Genomic DNA, 23,078 nt, shown 5'->3' with positions numbered 1-23,078 from the left:
ATTTATAAAAAAAAACTCTCTCCTTGTCTCTCCCCCTTCCCAACCTAGCCCCACCACCTCGTCGACAGCTATTACGCCAAAACCAACCTGACCGTGTTTGAGATCATCAACCTCTTTGCCTCCAAGAAGCTCTCCGTGCAAGATATGGTCGTCCTCTCTGAGGACCAAACCATCGGCTTCTTCGTCGAAGGTCTTCAAGCCTCAACACCAAAAATAACAAGCCCGGATGAAAAGGGTTCTCTCATTTCACAACTTAGTTGTATTTTTGAAACTTTGTAATTGATTTGTTGAATTCAGAAAGGTTTCAGACAATTTTTATTTTGATAATGATTTATGACGATATGTATTTTCGCAACTTGCAGAGAGGGTTGGGTTTGTTGAGTACACACCAGATTTGATGACAGACTGGAGGTCGAAGCCGCTTGTGGGTCTCTAGGCCATGGTGGAGGGTGAACGAGATGGGGGGAAGGGTTGCTGGAGGGGCATGGTGGCTAGGGGGTTGATTGATGAAGGGGTGGCTGTAAAGAGAGATAGAGAATAGGGCTCTTGGGTGGGCTGGGCCGTGAAGGGGGGATATAGAAAGAGAGGTTTTTTTTTTTTTTTTTTAAAAAAATAATTGTTATTTTATTATTGTTATACTTTATTTTTTGATTTAAAATACATTTAAAAATTTAAAAACAAAAAGTTAATAATAGTAGTTTCAAGGACGTGTCAAGTGTTAAGATGGGTGTTGAGTATATACATTTGATTAAAGTGGTGAGCAAAAATACTCGGACTGAAGTGGTTTGGGGTTTAGGGCGTGAGTTATTACCCTCCTTTACCCTCCTTTACGTGACCCTCCATTTTTATGGGGTCGTGAGTTATTATCTCTTGGTCTCGATTGGCGCATTGGTGTTAGACGGTTAGTGAAAATTTACTGGCATCCTTGGGTACCTCATCACTTTAATTTTACTGTTCAGTCTAACCCGACCTTCTCGTGGACTTACGTGTCAGTGCTCTAATTACTACAAATAGATGATGGAACGTATATGAAATTTATCGTCTATTTGAATTTCCTGAAACTGAACTCATTCTCTCTATTCCACTGGTGAGTGACAATGGTGATCGTCGAATCTGGTATTCTACTCGCAATGGCTGGTATAAGGTTATGAGTAGTTACTAGACTGCGTTGAAGTTTCAGAAATAGGTGGCCTCTTCATATACTTTTGGGTCTCCTTCCTCTACGTCCTAGAAACTTTGGAAACATCTTTGGAAGTTAAAAGTATCGTCGAAAGTGCAACATTTTTTATGGCGGATGGCCCCAGAATGTTCTCTCTACCTGTGGTGTGCTTTATAGGAGAAAAATTACTCAAGATATTCACTGCTTTCGTTGCACTGGACAGGTTGAAACAACTCTCCATGCTCTTCACGATTGCGCGAAATGTTCTTTAGTTTGGGAAAATTGGGTTAGGCTCCATCCCTTGCTGCTTTACCTTCTCATGACACTGCAAGCAAGTTACTGGCTATGTGGGATGTTATCCCTCATGCCCAACATTCTCTGTTTGCTTTTATTCTTTGGTCCCTGTGGAATACTCGTAATGTTGTTCTTTTGGTTATGTTATGTTGCCCCCGGGAAAATTGTTTATTGTGCGAAGAACTATGATGCTGAGTTCCAAAAGGTCTTGCTTCTTCATCATAAACGGTCTTCTTTGCCAACTCCAGGGACATGGTGGCAATCCCCTCCTCTTGCCTCCTTTAAACTCAACGTTGATGGTGCTGTTAATTTGAATTCGGGGTTACATGGTGTTGGTGTGGTTGTTAGGGACTCATCTGGTCAACTTTGTGGTGCGGTGGCGATGCAGGCTCCGAGTCTCCTGTCGGTACTGGCTACTGAGTTGTTTGCCCTAGCAGTTAGAATTTCCTTTGCGGTAGATGCTTCCTTTTTGCTTTTAATAATTGAATATGATTCTTTGATTGCAATCCAACTGCTTCTTAAAGAAGAGACTTGTTATGCGGCGAAAGGGGTCATTATTGAGGAAATTCAACATCTTCTTTCATCTACGCCACCCTACTTTATTCGTTTTGTTCCCCGCACTGCTAATGGGGTTGCGAATCTACTAGCGCGCTCTAGCCTTTGTCAGGAGGACCTGTCTTTCTGATTTACGGATTCACCACTTTGATTGCATGATTGTCTGTATGAAGACTGTCCTCATAGTTTTAATATTTGACTCATTTGAAGTCTCTGGCATGTGTGGTACTTTTTTATTCTCTAGGGTTTTGTCCCTTTGGGTTTTCCCAAGAGAGATTTTAACGAGGCCACTTTATATTATTTTTGTAAAAGTGATATTAGAGGAGGGATGAATCGAACCTAGGACATCGAGTGCAGGAGAATGCTCTTAACCACTTAAACTATAAACTCCTTGCGTAAAATTGATTTGGTAAACATTTTTAGTAAGGGTTTTTTTCAAAGGATTTTTCATGTTTCATTATTAGGGTGTTTTCACATATTATTAATATTGGCACCCTAATAGGATCTCACACTGAAAAATTGTAAGAGCCAACGATTTGTTATAACCTGCTCGAGCAACTATAGGAGGTATTGTATATGCCAAAATGTTATATATCTCTGTCAATATTTTTGTTGATTACTTTAGGGCTCGCGTGATTAAATAATATATTTGTATTACTTAATTATTGTTAAATTTCATAAAGGATTTTTTTATTTTTTATAAATCGCATATGGGTCCCGAGGCTTGTGAAATTATCACATTTCGACCTTAAGGGTTATTCTTGGTTGTTCCATGTCAAAAAAAGAAAAAGAAAAACCTTAAGTCTATTTGTACAGTTCGACTAGACTTCACTTTGAATGTACATCAATTTTAAGTACCAAGTCTTATTCTTCAGATGCTTATTCTGAGAGAGGGCCAAAAAGAATATGTCAACCAGATTTTAGAGTTTTATAGCTAGAACCCTAGAATAATATAGTTAGTTGCATCCAGGTTTGACACGTCCACCAAAACACAAGCACATAAGTATGGGGAAATTTATGTCAGGACATTGCTCTAACAATTAAGCGCTTATGAATTGTTTATATTATAAATCATAACAACTATAACCTTATTCATTAAGCAATTTAGCAATATTATATAAACTAGAGAAATTATCATCAAACCCTACTTTGGGTTTTATACTGGTTTTATTTTTATATTTTTACAAAGCGATTTTCTAAACTACTTTAATCTACAAAGAGGGAGATTTGAATTTTGGCGTAAGAAGGCAAAGCACACCGCCTTGACCAAACTGAGCTACCCCACCACAAGTGATATTTCAAACCAGCTTTACACCTTTTTTGGGTTTTTGTTTTTGTTTTTTTCATCTGTGTTCAGCCCTTGGTATAAAATTTTGTAGTAGCCTATCCCTTCGTCCGTTCTTAATTGTAGTGTAATATTTATTTCTTACAAAAACATCATTTCCATGTGATCAAGTCAAAATAGGTTTACAGTTTGTCGTCGGTTGGACCTGAAAAGATTATTAAAGACCTCTTGGAACTCTCGAGTTATGAACTTAGGTTTTAGGTTGACATGCATTTAGGTTTAGAGGAATGAGAATCCTTGCTTAATGTTCAAGTATTGCCTTGGGTGACCCGGCCGATCGTGTTTCTCCAAGAACTTGATGTTCAAGGAATCATCTTGTCAACCGGGTGAGTTTGGGGCAACCAGTCGAGTTGCTCTGAGAGTCTCATCTTCACCGACTCATCTGTCTGACCTGCCGTAAGTGTTCGGTGACAGATCGGCATGCACATCAAAAGTCAAATTTTGACCCTAGCTACTATTCCATCCCATATATTTTTTTTTTTCCTTTTAAAGAGAGAAGATGTTCTTCAACTGGCAAAAGTTCTCCTATCTCTGCATATGAGAGAGAGGTCCTTGGATCACTTACTCTTCAACATTTGAAATTTGAGAGAGCTTGAGGAAAACCCAAGCTAAGGGTACTAAGATGTCCACATTGAAACTACTGCTAGAAACAGGCAATTTGGTGTAAGGGACAGTACTAACCCGAGCATAACCCTACAAATATGTATTGTAGGTAGCTAGGTGGCTGGTTGAGACAAAAAAAAACTCGGGGAAAAATAATAATAATAAAGCTGTAAAAATGCCAAACAAACCCCAACATATGAAGCAAATGACAGTCGATGAAGCAATAAGCATCCAAAGAATTGAAGCTGCAGGCACTGCTATATTGGTTATGAAGGGGGCGCGGGGCAGGATACAGTTTACAAAGAGATGCTCAATAACCTACACATTTCTTTTTCTATATGGAGGCTCATCAATATGATTCAATTATGAAGTCTTACAACCCAAAAGTTGGGAAAAATTGGGGAAAACTGTACATACTAGATTTCTTTGACCTACAGAGATTATTACCGTGTTGTATGCTCCAATCTTATTGTCCACAATTCGACAGTAATTTGCACAAAAAAATGAAGAGATCTGCTTCTCCTTCAGGCTACCTGTCATGTAGGAGCAAAGTAACACAGCTCGCTCCAAGATAAATAAATTTCTCTGGATAGGAAAACCCGCTCCAGCTTGCCTCTATTGCGACTTATAAGATATACTACAAATGGTAAGTCACCAAAATAAAAGCATCTTACACTGTACAAATGGTTAGCTGCAGATGCCAACACCGTCAACCCATTGCTTTATTGAACGAAGCTCCAGTTACCCTCACAATAAATAAGCTGTAATTCCACCATGGCGAACTCATTGTTTTATTGAACGAAGCTCCCAGTTACCCTCGCCATCAATGAGCCGTAATTCCAGAGCATGGAATGGAATTAGAGCAGGACGCTTAGAACATGCGAAAGAAAAAAAATTATGAAACTCAGAAGTAACTATGGTATAAAATTTTGAGGGAACTAACATGAGGGAGCTAAATCACAAGAATATCCAACAGAGAGGCATTAAATCCATTGGTCCTTGCATTCCAACGATAAAACTAAATAATAAAAAATCACACAAGGCGACCTGATCTGAACCAGATAAAAGTCCTATAAAGTTATCTCATGTACACCAAAATGCAGAATGATATACACCTCCATATAGTTGTAGTAGTACTTACTTGTGAGGAGGTAACAACTGTGATACCCATGTCTTTTGCGAGCCGATAAAGTTGTTCTTCAACATCAACGCTCGTAGCACTGCCATTTATTCAAAAAAATAAACAAGGAAAAGGGAAAAGGAATAAAAAAATAGAGAAGAAGACATATGTAGAACAAATATTAGATAACAGACATTTCTTTAGAGTGTAAAACGAAAAGACAAAAAAGAATGTGGAGCTGTCACGTACTTGGTGCATTCATCAAGGATGGCAAATTTAGGCTTGTGAAAAAATAGGCGTGCCTTGTAAAACACAAAGTATCAAGTCAGACAGCAAGCAAATCCTTGAAAGAGAATAAGAAAGTTCATGCTCAAGCAAGATTTGAAACTATTATATTTGCTTACCATGCCTAATCTCTGCTGTTCTCCAAGGGAGAGAGTGTCCTCCCAATTCAGATTAGCATCCCAACCACCTTCTTCCCTTTCCAAAAGATAACTCAATCGGACATTCTCCAGAATAGTTCTCAACCGCATGTCTAGAATATTGGTGTGCTCAGAAGATTTTTCACCTGAATTGGAACAGTTACAATTTTCAAAACCCAATTGTGGAAAAGAGAATTATTATTTTTTTCTAGGTTGTTAGAGCACAATTTAAAAGGATAAGGTGTCTATTATACATGCTAACAAGGTATCTAGACTCATTTCCCCAAACTTCGTTTCCCTTTCTAATTATATTTCATGAGATTAAATCAACATCTTTATAGTTGAATACTACTGTACAGATTAGCATTTGAATACTGCCTGGATGTCAAAAGTGCTTTGTTGCTGCTACAATATTCCATAGGATTTGGATCACTAAACCTGCTGATTACAGTTGCACGTCCTATTAAATGAAGGCAAGATAAGGCTTTTCTGGCTATGCTTGGTGCACTCTGCGTGGTGGCCTCTAGGAGGCAAAGATCAATTATTTCACAGCTGGGATCTGTCTAAGGATCTAAATAGTTCATCGAATATTTGGTGATTAACAACCAGCGGACAGAAAGAAGAAATAGGTTTTGGCATCTGTACTTTACATGAAAGCTAGATTAAACACAAATCGAGAATTCAGAAGAACTGGTGTTCTGACAGGAAATAAAAGAGCTTCATAGGGGAATGAAGGAACCCAGTTAGTCCACTCATTAGTTAATTTTCAAGGTCCTTTAGATTTGTACTCGTTTTCCAGCCTATAAATTTGTGCTCTAATTCTGTACTGAAGTCAATTCTATATTTGGACTTCCTACTTTCATTTGCCAATGTGTAGAACCCCAAAACCCTAATTATTCATTTTTTGAAGGGATCGACCATTTTCTTTCACTACATAGCTCCACTCTTGCTCCATTTTGTGAAGAAACTATCTTAATCATATCCTTTCTAAAATTGATTTCACTTAAATTTAACATTTCAAAACCTCATTTGATTCCTAGTTTCCTGAAATATGGGTTTTCTAATAACTACAAGGATAGTTCATATGCTTATTACCACTTTTATCTTTCTAAAAATTCATTATACAATTATAATCTTTTTTAATCAAAAATATGAAATTGTATCTCTAGAACTCAGCATATGCAATTTTTATTAAACATTGCAGAAAAGCATAACTTTTACTAATTTGAAAATAGCTCATTCTTTTCAACCTTGCACCTACTCCATTTTATTTATAACAGAGAAATTTGAGTGCTAGTGATAATTTTAATTCATTAAATTATCCATTCCCTTTAAAAGGAAAAAAAAAAAACTTGCCAGAATTCCGTATTCTGTTAATGAGTGCAAAATATATATAACCAATGAAATGAACACTTCAATCCCATACTTAATAAACCACGTCTAAATAAGAGAGAACAGAAAATAATAAGCAATACAGAAGCTGATATTATGAAAGAAATTCACCTTCTCGATACAACTTCAATGCCCTTAACTCAGCCTCCTCAAAAGATAGAGGATATATAATTTGATCCCTGAGTGTTCCCAAACATGTATAAGGCCGCTGAGGAACATAAAATACTCCACAACCAGATCCAACACCTTCTTTAACATGTTGTGATGGTTTAGTGATTCTTCCACTCGTGATGGGCCAAAGACCTCTAAGAACTCTAAAGACAGAACTTTTTCCACTCCCATTTGGACCTTCAAGCATTGCATACGTCTCAGATATAGATTTTTGTAGCAAGATAAAGATATAATGACTATGAGAACAAGAAAAAAAAAAAAATTACACACTAACCAGTAACAAGCAAGCTTTTCCCAGGTACTATATCACATGTTAACTCCCTAGCCAATATCTTCTGTGATGGGGTGATGATATTAACTTCTGAGAAGGTAATGACATCTTCAGAATTATAATCCCTCCACTTAGATGGTGACTGAGTGTCAGCTTCGGAAGCCGCTGAATAACCAACAACTATGCTTGCATGAATGAATAAATGTCAGATAACTCAATATAAAAAAAGGTAAATTTAGGTTTATTCTAATTGAATTATCTGTACAACGATAAAAGAATATTCACTTAGAAACACAAGTAAGAAGATAGGCCTGACATGTTACAAAATGCAAAAACTTTAAAACATGAAAAATTAAGAACGAAGAAAACTTAAAGAAAACTGAGTGGAAGTGAGGTTTTCTCAACGTGTCCTGTCTCTGTTTCATATATGCCTTTGTAAGATCTTTATATTTTTTTCATAAATATTATTCAGGTTATTTGTCAATGTTTCAGGCCACGGAAGCCACCATTGCCCGAGGCATTAATTGTAAGGACCAAAACTTGTTTGATTAGTATATTTGTCTACTGACGGAAAGTTGTGAGCAACTAGTGCCCCACAAAGTTTTCCTTATCCAGTAACTGCTTAAAATATTATGGAAATGCAAGCCCGTCAATTTACATTATGCTTCACATCATAGAAGCCATCATCATGTTAGGCATTAATTTGAAATAAGCGAAACTCTCTTGAATGAATTTCACCTTTGATGGAGAGCAGGAGATGCTTTCATGTAAGTGGTAACTCATAGGAATGTGAAAAATTCAAAATTAGAATTAGAGATACAGAGGCACAAGTAATAGGGGAGTAGCAGTAGCACCAAGCTAAGGCACACAAATTTTATCAATGCATCTGAAACTATTGGACAAACTACAACAAATTCTATAGACATGATTGTTGTTAGGATCAATAATACCATAGATAAATAATTGGCAAAAGAGCCTTCAGTTGCTATAAATGGACACAGCCTCTCAGCAAGTGACTAAGGAAGCCCAAATTTGACCCTTCCCAGACCCCACAATGTTGGGAGCCTAAAGAAGCTTACCACCTTCTTGTATTTATAACAATCCATTAGAATCTAACGACATCTCACTCAAAATCATTATTAACTTCCCAACTACAAAGAGACACAAGGAACAGATCTTAACTGTTATCCTGAAATAGATGGTAATTAAATAACAAAGCATTTAAGAAAAACTCTATAGACAAGGAAAAAATTGCTATACAAGTCAGTAATTTAAATTCATAAAAGTGATAGTCATTGAGCGAGGAAGATACAATCAATCTGAAAATGATGTAACTTTAACATGGTTGTTCAGGAACAAAGAAAATGTACCAGACTGTGCAGCATCTAGAAGCTCTTCGAGCTCAAAAATTCTGTTGATGCCACCAGAGAGTTCAAGGAACTTTCTATGCAGTTCAAGAATGTCACCGAAAGCTAAAAAGCTTTGAGATACAACAGATGCTAAGAAACGCAATGCATGTGCCAGCTCACCTGAAAATGTTATAACATATGTGAGATATATATATATTATTGTACGTGCATCTTTACAATAATCACAAGTAAATCCACCTTGAGTGGATATTAATGCTCGGTCTCCCTTGTGTTCGATGGCATATAACAAGCTCAAACCCCAAGTCACATTATGTGGGAGTTGTTTCGTGGTAAAATCATCCAGAATTCCAAACAACCATTTCTTCTTTAAAAGAGACAAGGAGTGATCGAGAAGTTCTTTGAATTTTGATTCAACCATCTGTTTAGTAATAGAAAGGAAAATCAATTAATTTACACATATAACGCGTAAGTGGGTACTCAAAGTACAAACAATTCATCACAATGTTGAAATTTATTTGTGAACTTGTATAAGTTTCATAATTTGTTAAGTTTGAGATGAAACAACTCATCTATAATGTCATTTGAATTGTGTGATTCATTCCTTTATTTATTTTTCTTTTAACTTAGTGATAAAGGAAAAGTGAATAAAATAATGAAGGGATACAAGAGAACACATCAGGGAGCCAGAATGACTTGCATAGTTTCACTTTATATATGATTTGGACAAAATACTGAATTAGATCTGCTCAAGGAGATGGTTGCCTCCCACAGTTCGATCTCATCACCTTTATATACTACATTAATTACTTAGCCCACCAATTCCAGCCAAAGTTTAGTCTCATACTCATTTGTTTGATTAGATGAGTACAAAAATGAAACTTAACTATTTGGAATATTTGTATCAAATTCATGGGCTGCGTCATATAAAAACTAATCAATAAATCCAACCAAGGGGAAACAATGCTTTAACAGTCTCAAATATAAATTTATATTTACAGAAATTCCGTAAGCATGTATGCAGCAAGTCAATGACGATTCTTTAAGATAAAAGCATAGAGTTCAAACAAAGACACGAGGATTTCAGGAGGCTTACAGCTTTTTCTCTAGAACCTCCCCCAAAGAAAGCAACAGATTCAGCATGAGCACGCAGTCTCTCGTGCATAAACCTAGTTTAAGAAAATTGTCATATTTGGAGAGTGATGTTTACAACAATGGCTCAGCATCAGCAATATAGGAATCAACTAAAATGAAGTTACCTGAAGGTTCCTTCAAGTTGTTGCTCACGACTTGCCAAATCACCAAATTCAGGGGTAACAGACCTCAAAAAGCCAAGACCCAGCAACATGTAAGCATACAATATAGCAACACCTCTCCGACCAGTCAAAAGCTTCATTCTCCAGGTGAACCTTGTAAATAGCAACAGCACCCAAGAGTAAGATGAAAAAAGAAAAATGAAACACCTAGCATTTGGCGCTCCGCCAACACAAAAAAAAAAAAAACCACCAACAATAAAAGAAGCCAATCCAACTTTCAGAAACTCAAATAAGAGGATCCCGAGAAACAAAGCCCAGTACAATTTTGAACTTAAACTAGGTAAAGAGCTCAGAGCTAACCAAAGAATGTCCACAGAAGGCTTTATCATTCCTGTAACCAGTCCCGACAAGTCAGTAGTTAACTTTTCTAGGTCCTGAGTTATTCTCTGATCAGCATCTATCTTCTTGCTTGACATGTTGAACACCTACAGTATATAGCATTGACCATGAATCTGGTACCATTCTCATATTTTTATTTATTAAACAGCTTTAAAAACATACAAAGGCTGCCAACAGATCAAAATAATATCAGCACGTGAAAAGATTTATGGATATGCACAACTTTAAACAACATTTTGAAAATTCCTCAAAAAAAAAAAAAAAACACTTCCAGAATTAGATGAATATAGAAAAAACCCCAAGAAAAGAAAATTGATCAAACATTTCAGTATGGCTACCTTATAAAATGCATTATTTCTTAAGTAATTTTTGAGTAAATGTTGAGTTAAACGAATCCTCCACCCAAGAGCCAGCCTGGCTGTCAAGTGCCTACGCAACAAAAACAGAATTCACATTATGATAAGAGGATTCACACTATGAACCAAGATTTAAACACATATATACATATACATATACATATGATAAGAGCACCATCAGGTTGTGGCACACATGAAGTCTCATGATTAGATACCCTTTAAGGATCATCTCTACAAAAAATCAGTCAAATTGGAAATTGGTTAGTCATGTTCATCAGAATATACAGCCTCAACTAGGTGAACAAGAGTTTCCAATTTCGCTGATATTTTGAAGGGATCATTGAAGGGGGCCTAAAAGAATAGATGGATCGAATACTGGAAGGACATGCAGAAGACACTGTGTTCCTTCCCTCTCTAGAAGTTTTGGCAACAGAAAAAGATACTCGCACAAAAAAAAAAAAAAAAAAAAAGATATTCTGCAGCTTCAACATGTACACTTCAGTAAAGTTATACAAAAAGAAGAAAACATATTCCAGTAAGTTAAAAAACTATAATGGTGTTCAGAGAGTTTGCAAAAAATAAAAATTTCATACAAATCTATAGTGGTTAAGAAAATTTTAGAATCTATTGAATACCGAAATTACCTTAAAGAAGGTGCAATGAAGGATGATGCAGCACTCTGCAGAACACTAACGCCAATTAGACGAATAAAGGCTGCCTTATCCTGCTCCAAAACAAATTTCACAGTGGTTCCTGCATAAATTAATTAACCACATAAATTGAGAGTGTAACAAGGAAGATAAAGTTCGGTTTTGGCCCTCAATATAGGCTTCTGTTTCCCCAGAAGGTTGGGGTTTATCTGTTACTGTCATTTTGTTAGGCTGGAAAGTCGATGTGTGTTAGGTGTTGTGTTTTGTTCGGGTTTCGTTTTAGCATTAACGCATTTGTGTTACTACTTTGTTTTCTTTGTAGTAAGTCATACTTTCCTTCGAACTGTACAGTTTTTCAGCAATTAAATTTGTCTTCTTTTCGAAAATAAACAAGTAAATAAATGAACCACAAAATCGCATAATCTCTCAAACACTCATATGCTTATTAAGGGAAGAGAAAATACCATTTAAGGAAGCAATACGATCTGAAATCCATGTTCTCGATACCACGAGAAAAGCAACTGCAAGCAGTTGTGCTCCTTGTTTATCAAGAACTGTGGGAATCTGAAATAAAGAAATATAACTTCAGGATCTTAAAGGATGGTTAGAAGTTAGAACACAGCCTGCCATAAATAATATGATGGACAAAGGAAAATGAAGTGACAACCACAATCAGGATGCCTCAATAAAAAGCAATACAACCAAACAATCATCAAATATACTACAAAACAAGAGGACAAAAGATTTAAAGTTACAGGGAGCAGACCACAATTTCATTAGCAGTGAATCAAGGTGAAAGGTAGCGCAACCTTTAGTCTTTTACCATGAATTTTATTTCATATTGTTATGTGACCTTAAAGACACATAATAAAAAAAATCTCAGCAACAGGTATTCTTAGTAATTTCAGGTTATTTATTTTTTATGGGTTATTGGAGGCATTGATGAAACTATTGTCATACAGAAATCCTTATAAATTGATGATATATGGAAGTAAATGTGATCTAGAGGAATTAAAATATACCTAAAAATGCCAAAAATAGAAACCTACCATTTATCACTATGATGGCAGACAGCAGAACATCACATAACATCCATCTGTAACATGATTTGAAGTAACAGAACAAAATACTCACCAGTACTTTGAACATGGCTGCTACTCTCAATGGCAAAGCTCGAGGATCCCTTCGGAGCTGTGGAACAAATGGATGTGTAACATTATGATCCTCGGAAGGAGACACTGCTATCACCTCACCAATGTAAGATTGTGCCTTCGAATTTGAGATTGTAGAATCCTTCAAATGAATTAACAAACAGATTTGTTAAACCAAAACAGTCATATATCCAGAATCAGCATAAAAAATTAAATAACAAATTCACTCAGACCCTTCTAGTCGTGGCAAATGCACGTTGAACTGTCAATGCATCACTCTGTCGGGTTGTCTCAGACAACATCATATTTGCCCCACCTTCATTAAGGAGAGGAGAATCCTCCCTGGAATTATAAGGGAAAATTCTAAGAAAGAAATATCTACTATATCAAAACTAATAGAAAAAAATGGTGTAAGATAACAAAACTTGCAACCCAACCTTTTGAACTGAACACTCCAACCACCTTCACCATCCAAGGACAACACCACATCATGAAATGCAACTAGAGCCGGACGATGTGAGATAGTAATGCATGACGTTCCCATCGCTCGAACTTTAGCACAAAAACGTTCCTCCATATCAGTTGTGACAGCACTTGTGCACTCATCAAGAATTGCAAATTTAGGCTTATGATAGAAAAGTCTAGCCATCCCCAATCTTTGTTGCTCCCCAAGAGATAATTCATCACCCCAATTTATTTCTTTCTCAGGTGGATACCGGTCTAACAAATACTCGAGGTCAACCTTCAAAACAGAACACAAAAATTCCCGCCAATAATTAGGTCAGCATACAAACTTCTAATGGAATCATCACAATATTTAGGATCTACACATAACAAAAATGACAAGGAGGAAAAGGATCAAATAGAGAAATCACATTTCTCAATAACTCCACCATTCCACTGTGTGTAAGTGGTTCAACCTCTTGATCTACGGTAAGAGGATAAATCAACTGGTCCCGAAGTGTTCCAACAGCTGTGTATGGTCTTTGTGGTACATAAAAAATTTCTTTATTGAGATCAGTACCAACACCAGGTTTCACAATATGGCCAGATACCAAGGGCCAGAGACCTCCTAGAACTCGGAAAAGTGAGCTCTTCCCGCTACCATTTGGTCCTTCAGTAAGATTTCAGTATATTATAAGTTCAATGTACTTATCAACATACACACACAGTCATAGTAAAAGTTCAACATATCAAAATCAATAGATACTTTGACTTACACACAACACATATTATAAGTACAACTTGTCAAAGTCAGCATATACCTTGACAGACAAACAGACAATCACATGCAGTATGAATCTTGAGGTACTATTTCTGCTTCCCCCTAACCAAATCTACCCACGTTAGGATTGCTTGTTCTATAATGGCTGACCAAGTTTGATGGATTTGCTCTCTGAGAAAAGAAGTTCCGCTCCTGGAGAGGAACTTTAGGACACCCTCAGGGAAATGCACCCAGTGCGTACCTAATCGAGTTGCTCTAGAAGCATGTGTACAAGCACTAATGAGAGACATGATATTGTTCATTTAGGCTTTGAAGCCCCAACACCATGGTTCACAGCCACATGCTCTAACCCTCATAGATACAGGCCCCACCCCATCTCCATTAGATCTGTTCCTGGAACTACCATAAACACACACATACTCACTCACTCACTCACTCACTCACCCATTTTATAAGTTCAATATGTCAAAATGAGCAGATACTTTGATTCCAAAGGCATGTAAACTATGAAGAAAGAAGAAGAAAATGCAAACAAAAGTCATGCATATAGCACCCTAAACTTATTTTTGATATTTAAAAAACAAAGTGAATTGTACCATTAATTACATACTCTGGAAGACTACAATTAGTCCAGAAACCATGCTTCAAAACCACCTACTAAACAAGCCACCACCAGAAGGATCATTAAGAGATAAATGAAGCTAAATGTTTGATTTTTAAAATGGCAGGCTACGCAGTGTTGTACAGTAATTTTTGGTTTTTAGCAAATCACACTTAAATAAATAAAAAAGGGAGTAAAGGGGCACAACAAAATGGTGTCGTTTGGGTCTAAAATTTTTCAAAACAAAAAATTAAAAATAGAACCTCAGCAACTAACAGTGCACCTTGCCTCTGTCATGTATGCCAAATGTGACATCTGCTATACAAGCAGTGCCTTGAGACAATTTGCTGACTCATTACAACGTCACGACGTGTGCTTAAAGAACACTTTGCAAAATGCTGGTAATTTTTATTCATTTATAGATCTACCAAAATATTATCATGTAAAACCAAATTTTTTTTTGCACTTAATAATACAATTGAGGCAGAAACTGGCAAGAAACACAATAGATAAGAATGTAAAGACAGCAATGACACACAGGAAACAAGTGCAAATAGAACGAAATAGCACCATAGGACACACAGTGGTTACCTGTAATCAAAAGATTAGATCCTGATTCGACCCTAAGTGACAAATTATCCACCAAAACATTACCCGTGGGGGTAACAACCTGAAAACACCTTCACTATAAAACCATATAATGGAAAAAATGGTACAACCAACAGGTAGAAATTTTAGTAAATTATACACACCTTGACACCAGCAAATTCAATGTAATCAGCTTCACTAAAGCAATTTCTGCTCCCAGAAGATTTACCATTGACCACACTTAGCTCTCTTGATATGGCCAGTAATTCATGAATGCGATCAGCATAACCACTGTGAAGAAAAAAAGGATAGGTCATATTAGAAAGGGTCGGGCACAGGGCATGCTTTATGACCATACATACACAAAGACACCTTTGAATGAAACCTTATACTTGTAACTCGTAAGAAAATAAACTACAATTTATTCTATTCATACAAAAAGTTCCATTTTGAAATTGCAAGAGTTACCAGAGACAATTTCCTATTTCCTATTTCCAATTCACCCAAAATCAGTTACCTGAGACGATTAAGCCGCCTTGAACTTATAGAAAGAGTTCCCAAAGACTGAAATAGTGAAATTATGACACTAGTATGATATCTTAAATTGCTTAACATCTCCGCGCGGCCTAAAGTTGAAGTGTCAGGCCTCAGATGGCCTGAGAAGAAGGGCTCAATAATCAGTATAACAGCCACTGTAGCACCAAGATACTTCAATAAAAAATCTTGAATCATGCCAAACCACCAATGGTCATGAAGGACAACACGCATATGCCCAATCAGAGTTTCAAACTTCTTCTTAATATGAAATTCTTCCCTACTTTCTCCACCATAAAATGCCACACTTTCTGCATGTGTCCTTAATCGTGAATGAAGTTGTCGGTACTCCCCTTCCAATTGTTGTTCTTTGGACATTAGTTTCCCAAAAGCAGGAGAAAAATTTCTTATCGTGGCCCCTGCTCCTATTACATATGCCTGAAAGATAAGAGGTTCAGCTGGCAAACTACAAATGACAATATTTACCATCTTAACTGAAAGTTATGAGAAGGTGATCAGATTGACAAGACATCTAATCTATTTACTCTAAGTTCGCAAATTAGTGCAATAAATAATTACCAATATCCAGAAAACATATTTAGGACTGGCGTAAGAACACAGCCGCCAAGTATAAAGCAAACCATCAGTGACAGCTGTCAAATCATCCTGTACAATTTCACTCAACTCTGAACAGAACTTTGGCACATCACTTGCAATTCTTTGTTCAGGATTAGTTATCCGACCATCGACATGAGACATTTTGTAGTATGCGATATTCTGAGAATCAAACAAGAATTAAAACACCAAAAAAATCATCACAATGCAAAGATAAGGCCCAACAATATAATGCATACCAATAAAGACCCATATTTTCTTGGTCAGCTTACAGTGAGAGGCAAAGATATTAAAGCAAATTTGCACATTCTTTATGAAACACAATCCATTTTCTTCCAAATCAATATTCAAGAGTAATAGCAATCGAACTCGCATGAAAATTAAATATAAGATCATTAAAAGAAAAGGGCATCTGGACACTGAACTCTCCACCAAATCAACGTACAAATTATTTGTAGACTAGAAATTATATTCTTTAGAGACTATACTAAAAATTGACACTCTAAGAAGAAAAAAGTTTCCAAGGAGTCAAAAGACGCAAAACAACATAATATGAATGGTAGCCGGTCTCCCAACTCAAAATCTAGTTCAAAATTACTCTGAAGGATGTCATCAGGATTTCCAAAAACTAGGCAGATCACCACTTATATGTTGCAATAATTACAAAACCAAATTGACAATTAGGATTGCCACTTTTTAAAGGTCCTGGAGGACAGATCAGGAGGTGCCAGCTTTTGAGAATGCTAAAATATTGAGGAACTTGAAGGGGAGATAGAGGTCTGGTAACCAGTTAGTCTGGTAACATCTTTGGTCGCTTTGCCTTTATTCAATTCATTATTCCAATAAACCCCCTTCATTATTTATCTTGAGCTAATTTTTTATGAAGACATGCAATCTATTGACTTTTCCTCTCATTCCAAGTACATTCATCAATTAGATAAGACTAGCAAATAGAGATTCTCAAAGGCCATGAATTTAAATGGAAAGGATTTAGTGATAAACACAGAGGGATTTACCCATTACGATCAAGGCATGTACTAAAACTACTTGACATTTTCATGGGAATTTGAAATTTATGTGAAGAAGTCAAAATTAAGTACAGTAAGGTGACTGAAAGAACTTTTTATATATCAACAAATAATCAATACTTTGAGAAACAAAACAACCGCTGGACTTTTCCCCCTCAAGATGAAAAGATAGGTAGCACCCTTGCAAACATTCTTACACTAAGATAATCAAAGCAAACAGAAACAGAAAAATTTCTTAGTCACTGTTGATTCAACTTAAATAACACGGGCATAGGCTTGAGTAAATGGAAAATACTGCAGTAAACAAACTTCAAGGAAATAATATCACAACAGAAATCAAGTCAATTAGGTATCTCATTCTTGATGACTTCTTTACAGTTCTTCCTTTTCTTGATGTATTGGCACCGGTATAATATAATAAAACCAATGTTGCTCACAAATATTAACAAATCAAACATGAAAACTGACACGGTTTCCATATTCGTTGAGTATAAAGATGTGAAGCCATTTCAAAGAAAATATAAAGAAAGAAACTGAAGGTGAGAGGAAGACTAGAACACAATGCATTATTAAGTAATAAGCAAATAATAATTAAAAACAGGTAACATCAGTGGATAGTAAAAATAACTACCTCAAAATAATGGGAATGAATAAGTTTTGTCAATATTTTTCTGAACCGCAGACTTAAGGTCCCCGTGATATACTTTGAAGTAGAATGCATGGTTGATACAAGAAAACATAATAAAATATTTTCCGAGATCAGTCGAAGAAATAATGGCACGCGTCGAAGGAAAGCTGCACGGAATAAAAATCCTTGAACTTTTGCCAGCCTGTTGCTCAAAGCAGTTCGCAACACCTGCAAGCAAAATAAGTGTTGAGATAAGCATATATGCTCCAAATTGAGAAGATTGACCCAATCCATGCTCCAAACTATAGTCCGTAGAAGCAGAAAATCAAAATTTAGCTTGCTTTCCATTAAAGTTCTCTTTTATTCATATCTTGTCCAAGATTAACAAATGCATGAAACCTTTCTTTGCAACTTCTAATGATCATCCTCCTCCAATCCAAGCTAGTATATACACATTTGCTTCGTGTAAAAGTACAAGTGCATGTTATTAGGTTGTGAGAGGGCAATGGGTATGCAACGGGTGTGTGCATGTATACGCATGCATGCTTGTAAGGGAGTGCACCTAGGTAAAACCGTCAGTCAAAACGATACATGTAGCAATGTCATGTTAATGAAGTAGAGGCCATGCATGAGCACTTTCAAGACTAATACAAGGCCAGCTGTTGGCCATAGATCATACATTAGAATATAATATACTTACAAGAATCAATCATATTTAGATTTCCCGTATGCTATATGCAGAGACATAATTGTCATTTGATTTGTATGGTGACCTTCTCATAATCTTTTTCTTCCTTTTATAAGAATTACAAAAGCAATACACAATACATCCCTTATGTAGCTAGGACATAGGCAATTTAACAAAGACTGCAAAACAGAGCTGAGAAACATACCTGTCATACAATATAGCCTGAAAAGAACTATCCCAAAATTCTAAAGATACTGACGCCCAAAGGGAAGCCTAAAAATGAACTCTGTCCAAGAGAAGATTCTAAGACCTCATAATTTTTTGATTTGGTAGTGTTTGGTTGGGGTTACAATTACTTCAAAAAGGCATCAAAATTTGTAGTTTTCAGTTTAATTAGAGTTCCTTTTGGAAGAGGAAACTTAAACAAGGCTGATTAATGAAATTTTAAGCAACTACGCTTACTTTTAACGGTGATGCCACATTGAAATTCTTGAAGGTGAGACTCCTAGAAGAATTTGTATGATTCTAAAGAGTCCCTAGATTTCTTATATTCTTTTAATTCCAACCACACCCTTAAAATGTTTAGAAGGGACACAAGGAATCCACTCTGCCACAGTGAAAACAGCTCTTCCTCCCTATTCTTGTCAATTGTTATATTACTGTCGCACTAAACCACCCAGAAAGATGCAAAAACAGTTCAACACCACAGGGTAAAACTGTTCATCTCGACTCACATGCCAACAAAAGTTCCTCGAGCAGAAAATAGCAGCTTCTGAGAGTCGCCCAATCCAAACCAACAATCAAGATTACTATTACAAATTTGAACAGTAGAGCTATCTCTTTTGAAGCATGCCAAGGGTATTGAATTTTACGTGGAACACAAACCAAGCTAGTAACTGAACTTTGCTAACCCCAACTCAAAATGGACTTACAAGAGCCAAATGTAGGGAATTTTGGGTTACCCAAAAAGGATATCAAAAAAAAGGACTCACAAGAAAACGCCCCAGATCCCTGAAGACCCAAATTCTCATGTCAGCACAGGTGGGATGCAAAGAGAGGTTACTAATACAAAAAATATGTCAGAAAATTCATCAACCCCCTTATCATTAAGATTTCACCTAAAGATTAGATTCCAAGAACAAAACCCAGTAGTAAGAGAAACAAAGGAAGAAATAGTGGCATTACAGTTCACAGAAGATCCATACAGAATTGGAAACAGTGTTTGGAAAGATGATTCACATAATCAAGTGTTCTCTCAAAAATATTCACCCTCCCCATCCAAAGCTAATGCTCAAACCTTAGGTGGCAGTTTGGCCTCTCAAGTTGCATGAAAGGGGTCATAAAGAGAGAATAAATTGTCCATTAATTTTTTGAATAAGATTTACAAAAGGACTTCCATAGTCTTCTCTTTGGCCTAGATAGAACCAAGAACATGTTCTCCAAGAGGTCCAATAAGTCTGTTAGCTTCCCGCCCCATGATCATTCAAGTTTCTACAAAAACTAAAGTTCCAACTGAAAGGAGAAGAAAAAGACTCTGGACACAAACTTGCGAGGAATATCATGTGAATTGAGATAATCTATATAATTGAGGAAAAAATGTACAAAAGTTACTACCTCCCACTCAACACTCTTCCCAAAACGTCACCCTCTTTCTGTTTCTCACCCCAACCTGACAATAAGAAATAAAAAAAGGAAGACCTTGAGAGATATCTTTTTGAGGACATCAAGTTTGAACCAATGATGAAAATGTCGGCCATGTAGGAAGTACCTGCCTTCCAATTTAAGGATATTTCAGGGGATATATCGATATCATTTCGGCATCAGTGTACATTGATGTTGTTGGTTTTATTTGGATTAGAATAATCATTAGATTAATTGGATACGTAGTTTGATTAAATGGTTGGGTTAGTAGATGGTTATTCAATTAAGATTTAATTTGGTTCATATTTGACTTAATTAGAGAGTTAAAACAATGATTCCAGATTGTTTTTGGTTTGAATATGCATCTTCTTTAGTATTATCTTCAAAAATCATGAAAATTTTCTGGGAGGGGGGACAAATAGGCTTACCCCTAGTATTGGTATTGGCATTCTAAAAATTTGACATATTGGATGATATACCGTCCTATCAAGCCAATATTTTCGTCCTTGGTTTGAACCACTAATCACAATTATGAAATTCCACCCATTATTGGGAAACCCATAGTTACTTCTAATACCTGCAACCCAAAGAGCCTCACTCTCCTCTTGCTGGAACCTCTATATCCACTTTCCAAGTAAACTTCATTTCTCCTTACCAAGTTCCAAACACCTAAACCCTCTTTTTCATTCACCTGTGACACCGAAGACCATATAAGCAAATCATCCCTAAACCCCTTAACTTATGCATCTCCTTTCCTTTTTCCCTGAGCCTAGTCAAACCATCCACCACAAGATTAAGTAAGAAAGGAGAAAGCAAAACTTCTTGCCTTAACCCTCTTGATGCTCCAAATTTACCCCTTGATCTCCCATTAACTACATTTGAAAAATTAACTGAGTTCAAACGCCCCCTTATCCACTTCCTCAAACAGCCCCAAAATCCTTTCGTTCCAAATCCAATTCCAAGAAAGCCCAATCCGCATAGTCATAGGCCTTCACAAAATCAAAGGCTCAAGTGCAAGCCTATGATAGCACCAATTTGATAACTAAAAATGTTTCTTGTCAAGGTTTAAGTGCAGAAAGTAAGTTAAAAGTACATTGGAACCACAATACAAACAAAAACTGTCAACTAGGTAACACTTTCTAATTTTAACACCTACATTTATAGAAATAAGTACAGTAAAACATTGAAATGGTTGACTTATGAAGTTTGAGTTGAAATAGTAAAAGAAAATCAAAGAGTGGTTTACTTCTGTCCACATATTATTTCCCACAAGGGATATTTCAATCTTGTTGATGTTCTTTTGCATACTCATAATTTAGCGTAATAGAGATTAATTCACAGCCAAAAAAAAAAAAAGTAATTCCAAAGTAAACAAAGAAGATCAAGCTTTGTATCTAAGATATGTACAGACCAGAAGCTTACCACTATAGAGACTAAAGCTAAAAGATCCCTCACACCCATTTGGCCCATCTCAGATAAGAGAATTGCAGCAAGAACTTGAAGCGACTTCAATCCCCCTTTCTTTCGTGGAGGTTTCTTTAACTTATGATCATTCGTCACGACCTTCTCCGTTGTTTCTTCATTATCATTCAGCCCATTATAATGACCAATAGCATCATGCTTTTTATGGCTTAACCGTGATTGAACGTATGCAACAGTCCCACCAGCAACCACGATACCAGTGGCAAGTAGTAAAGTTTTCCTGTGCAGTAATACATTATTAGCATAATGCCTCTTATCAAAAAGACAATAATACTAGAATAATTTCATTGCCAACTAAGCGAAGACACAGAAGGCATTGAATATAAGTAAGTTGAAGATAAAAGTATATATAGTAAGAAATAAAATACTTTCACCCTCAAACCGCACCATATGCCAGTACCCACCATAATAGTTATATGAGAACATAAGCAGAAAAATCAACACACAAGGAAGAGAATTCGGAGAAGAAAATTCAAAAATTAGTAATTTGGAAAAGAATACAAGCAAGAATTTGAAGGCTACACATAAAATTAAGACATAAATCGTGTAGTAGATCGGATCTAGCAACACCCAGATACGAACCAATCAAAGAATCAAACCCCATCAACAGAAATAGAGAAAAATGAACACTGCCCAAATCACTACATGTTTATCAGAGAGTAAATTGAGATTCTCAAGAAACGTCTAGGGTTAAAAATGATGCAATTAGCTACACAATAAGAGTCACTATTAAAAACTGTAAACAGAGATTGATAGATTGGTTGATTGATTGATTACCTCCTCGACGCCATGAAACTCCGGCCATGCTCAGTTAATTGCAGCAGCTGAAGCGAAGGCATGGCTGACCACTCAACAATCAAGCACCCAACTACAGCTACTGGGTGGCTCTGCTTCTTCTTTTACCTCTTAGGCTCTTCAGCTTCCCAAATGGACCGACATAACCAGCACTCTTTCTCTCTTCAGCTTCCCCTTTTTTTCTCTGTTTGGGCTTTTCTTCTTTTGTTGTTTTGGTTTGTGGGTTGAAATTAAAATTCTCTAGCCAGGGGGTTTAAAAAAGAAAATTAATAATAATGAGCGAGGGGCTTAAGATGAAAATAAAAAAGCCGACCGGGCTGGCCGAATTTGTCAGAAATTCTCATCTAACTAACCGTGTGACGTTTGATGATCATGTACAATTCATGGAGGGCAGCAGCGTAGGGAGATGTGTAGGTCTGCTGAAACCGTGGAAATGCTACCTTCTGTGGCTAAATTGGCTGTTTGCCTTCTTTGCGTGGGCAATTTGTCAATCCAACCAACCGGCTTCTTTTCCGACCCGAAATGTTCACATTTGTAAATGATGGAATTTCTAACTGCATCATTTAAAATTTCTGCAAATTTTAGCGTGCGGATGGATGTCATATATGTAGAATTTAGGAAAGAGTAATGCTATTTAGACACACAATATTGACCACCTTAGCTGACCACCTTATGTGGCAGCTGAGGTGTCTTGCCATGTCAATTAATGAATATTGCCATGTGTATTCTATTTTTTCTTTTT

General features: G+C 36.5%; 2 protein-coding genes across 4 annotated transcripts; one reads left to right on the top strand and one right to left on the bottom strand.

The window, feature by feature from the left end:
- The first annotated feature begins 1,577 nt into the window (after positions 1-1,577).
- Positions 1,578-2,138, top strand: LOC117618078. Its single transcript, XM_034347705.1, has one exon. It carries the CDS (start codon positions 1,578-1,580, stop codon positions 2,136-2,138), a length of 561 nt encoding a protein of 186 aa, XP_034203596.1.
- Positions 2,139-4,172: 2,034 nt separating this feature from the next.
- Positions 4,173-22,815, bottom strand: LOC117617271 (ABC transporter D family member 1). 3 transcript variants are annotated; one of them, XR_004584319.1, is made up of 26 exons: positions 22,319-22,815; positions 21,482-21,761; positions 17,734-17,958; positions 16,039-16,236; positions 15,443-15,897; positions 15,090-15,216; positions 14,929-15,007; positions 13,387-13,625; positions 12,949-13,253; positions 12,745-12,874; positions 12,495-12,653; positions 11,825-11,924; positions 11,355-11,463; positions 10,693-10,783; positions 10,316-10,440; positions 9,959-10,108; positions 9,796-9,868; positions 8,940-9,120; positions 8,703-8,861; positions 7,336-7,512; positions 7,002-7,238; positions 5,481-5,644; positions 5,326-5,378; positions 5,098-5,176; positions 4,631-4,826; positions 4,173-4,489 (listed from the first exon to the last, which is right to left on the bottom strand). XR_004584319.1 is itself a non-coding variant. In XM_034346586.1 (25 exons), exons 1-25 carry the CDS (start codon positions 22,378-22,380, stop codon positions 4,740-4,742), a joined length of 4,044 nt encoding a protein of 1,347 aa, XP_034202477.1. In that variant the 5' UTR covers positions 22,381-22,815; the 3' UTR covers positions 4,173-4,739. The 3 variants fall into 3 exon arrangements, 2 of the variants coding, with proteins under 2 accessions (XP_034202477.1, XP_034202478.1); XM_034346586.1 differs by having other exon boundaries at positions 4,173-4,826; XM_034346587.1 differs by having other exon boundaries at positions 4,173-4,826; positions 12,745-12,853; positions 22,319-22,812.
- Positions 22,816-23,078: the final 263 nt, after the last annotated feature.

The sequence above is a fragment of the Prunus dulcis genome, chromosome 2 (assembly GCF_902201215.1).
Source record: "Prunus dulcis chromosome 2, ALMONDv2, whole genome shotgun sequence".
NCBI classification, from domain to species: Eukaryota; Viridiplantae; Streptophyta; class Magnoliopsida; order Rosales; family Rosaceae; genus Prunus; species Prunus dulcis.
Note: the sequence above shows the minus strand (reverse complement) of the source record. Positions and strands in the feature narration are given on the sequence as shown.

What these genes read in the sequence shown, in the direction of transcription:
- LOC117618078 (XM_034347705.1), top strand. Translation starts at nt 1,578, where the DNA reads ATGTTGTTCTTTTGGTTATGTTATGTTGCCCCCGGGAAAATTGTTTAT.
- LOC117617271 (XM_034346586.1), bottom strand. Translation starts at nt 22,380, where the DNA reads ATGCCTTCGCTTCAGCTGCTGCAATTAACTGAGCATGGCCGGAGTTTC. An exon ending in TGGAGTGTTCAGTTCAAAAG is followed by an intron (nt 12,875 to 12,948) that starts GTTGGGTTGCAA and finishes TTTCTTTCTTAG; the next exon opens with AATTTTCCCTTATAATTCCA. An exon ending in CATTTGCCACGACTAGAAGG is followed by an intron (nt 12,654 to 12,744) that starts GTCTGAGTGAAT and finishes ATTCATTTGAAG; the next exon opens with GATTCTACAATCTCAAATTC.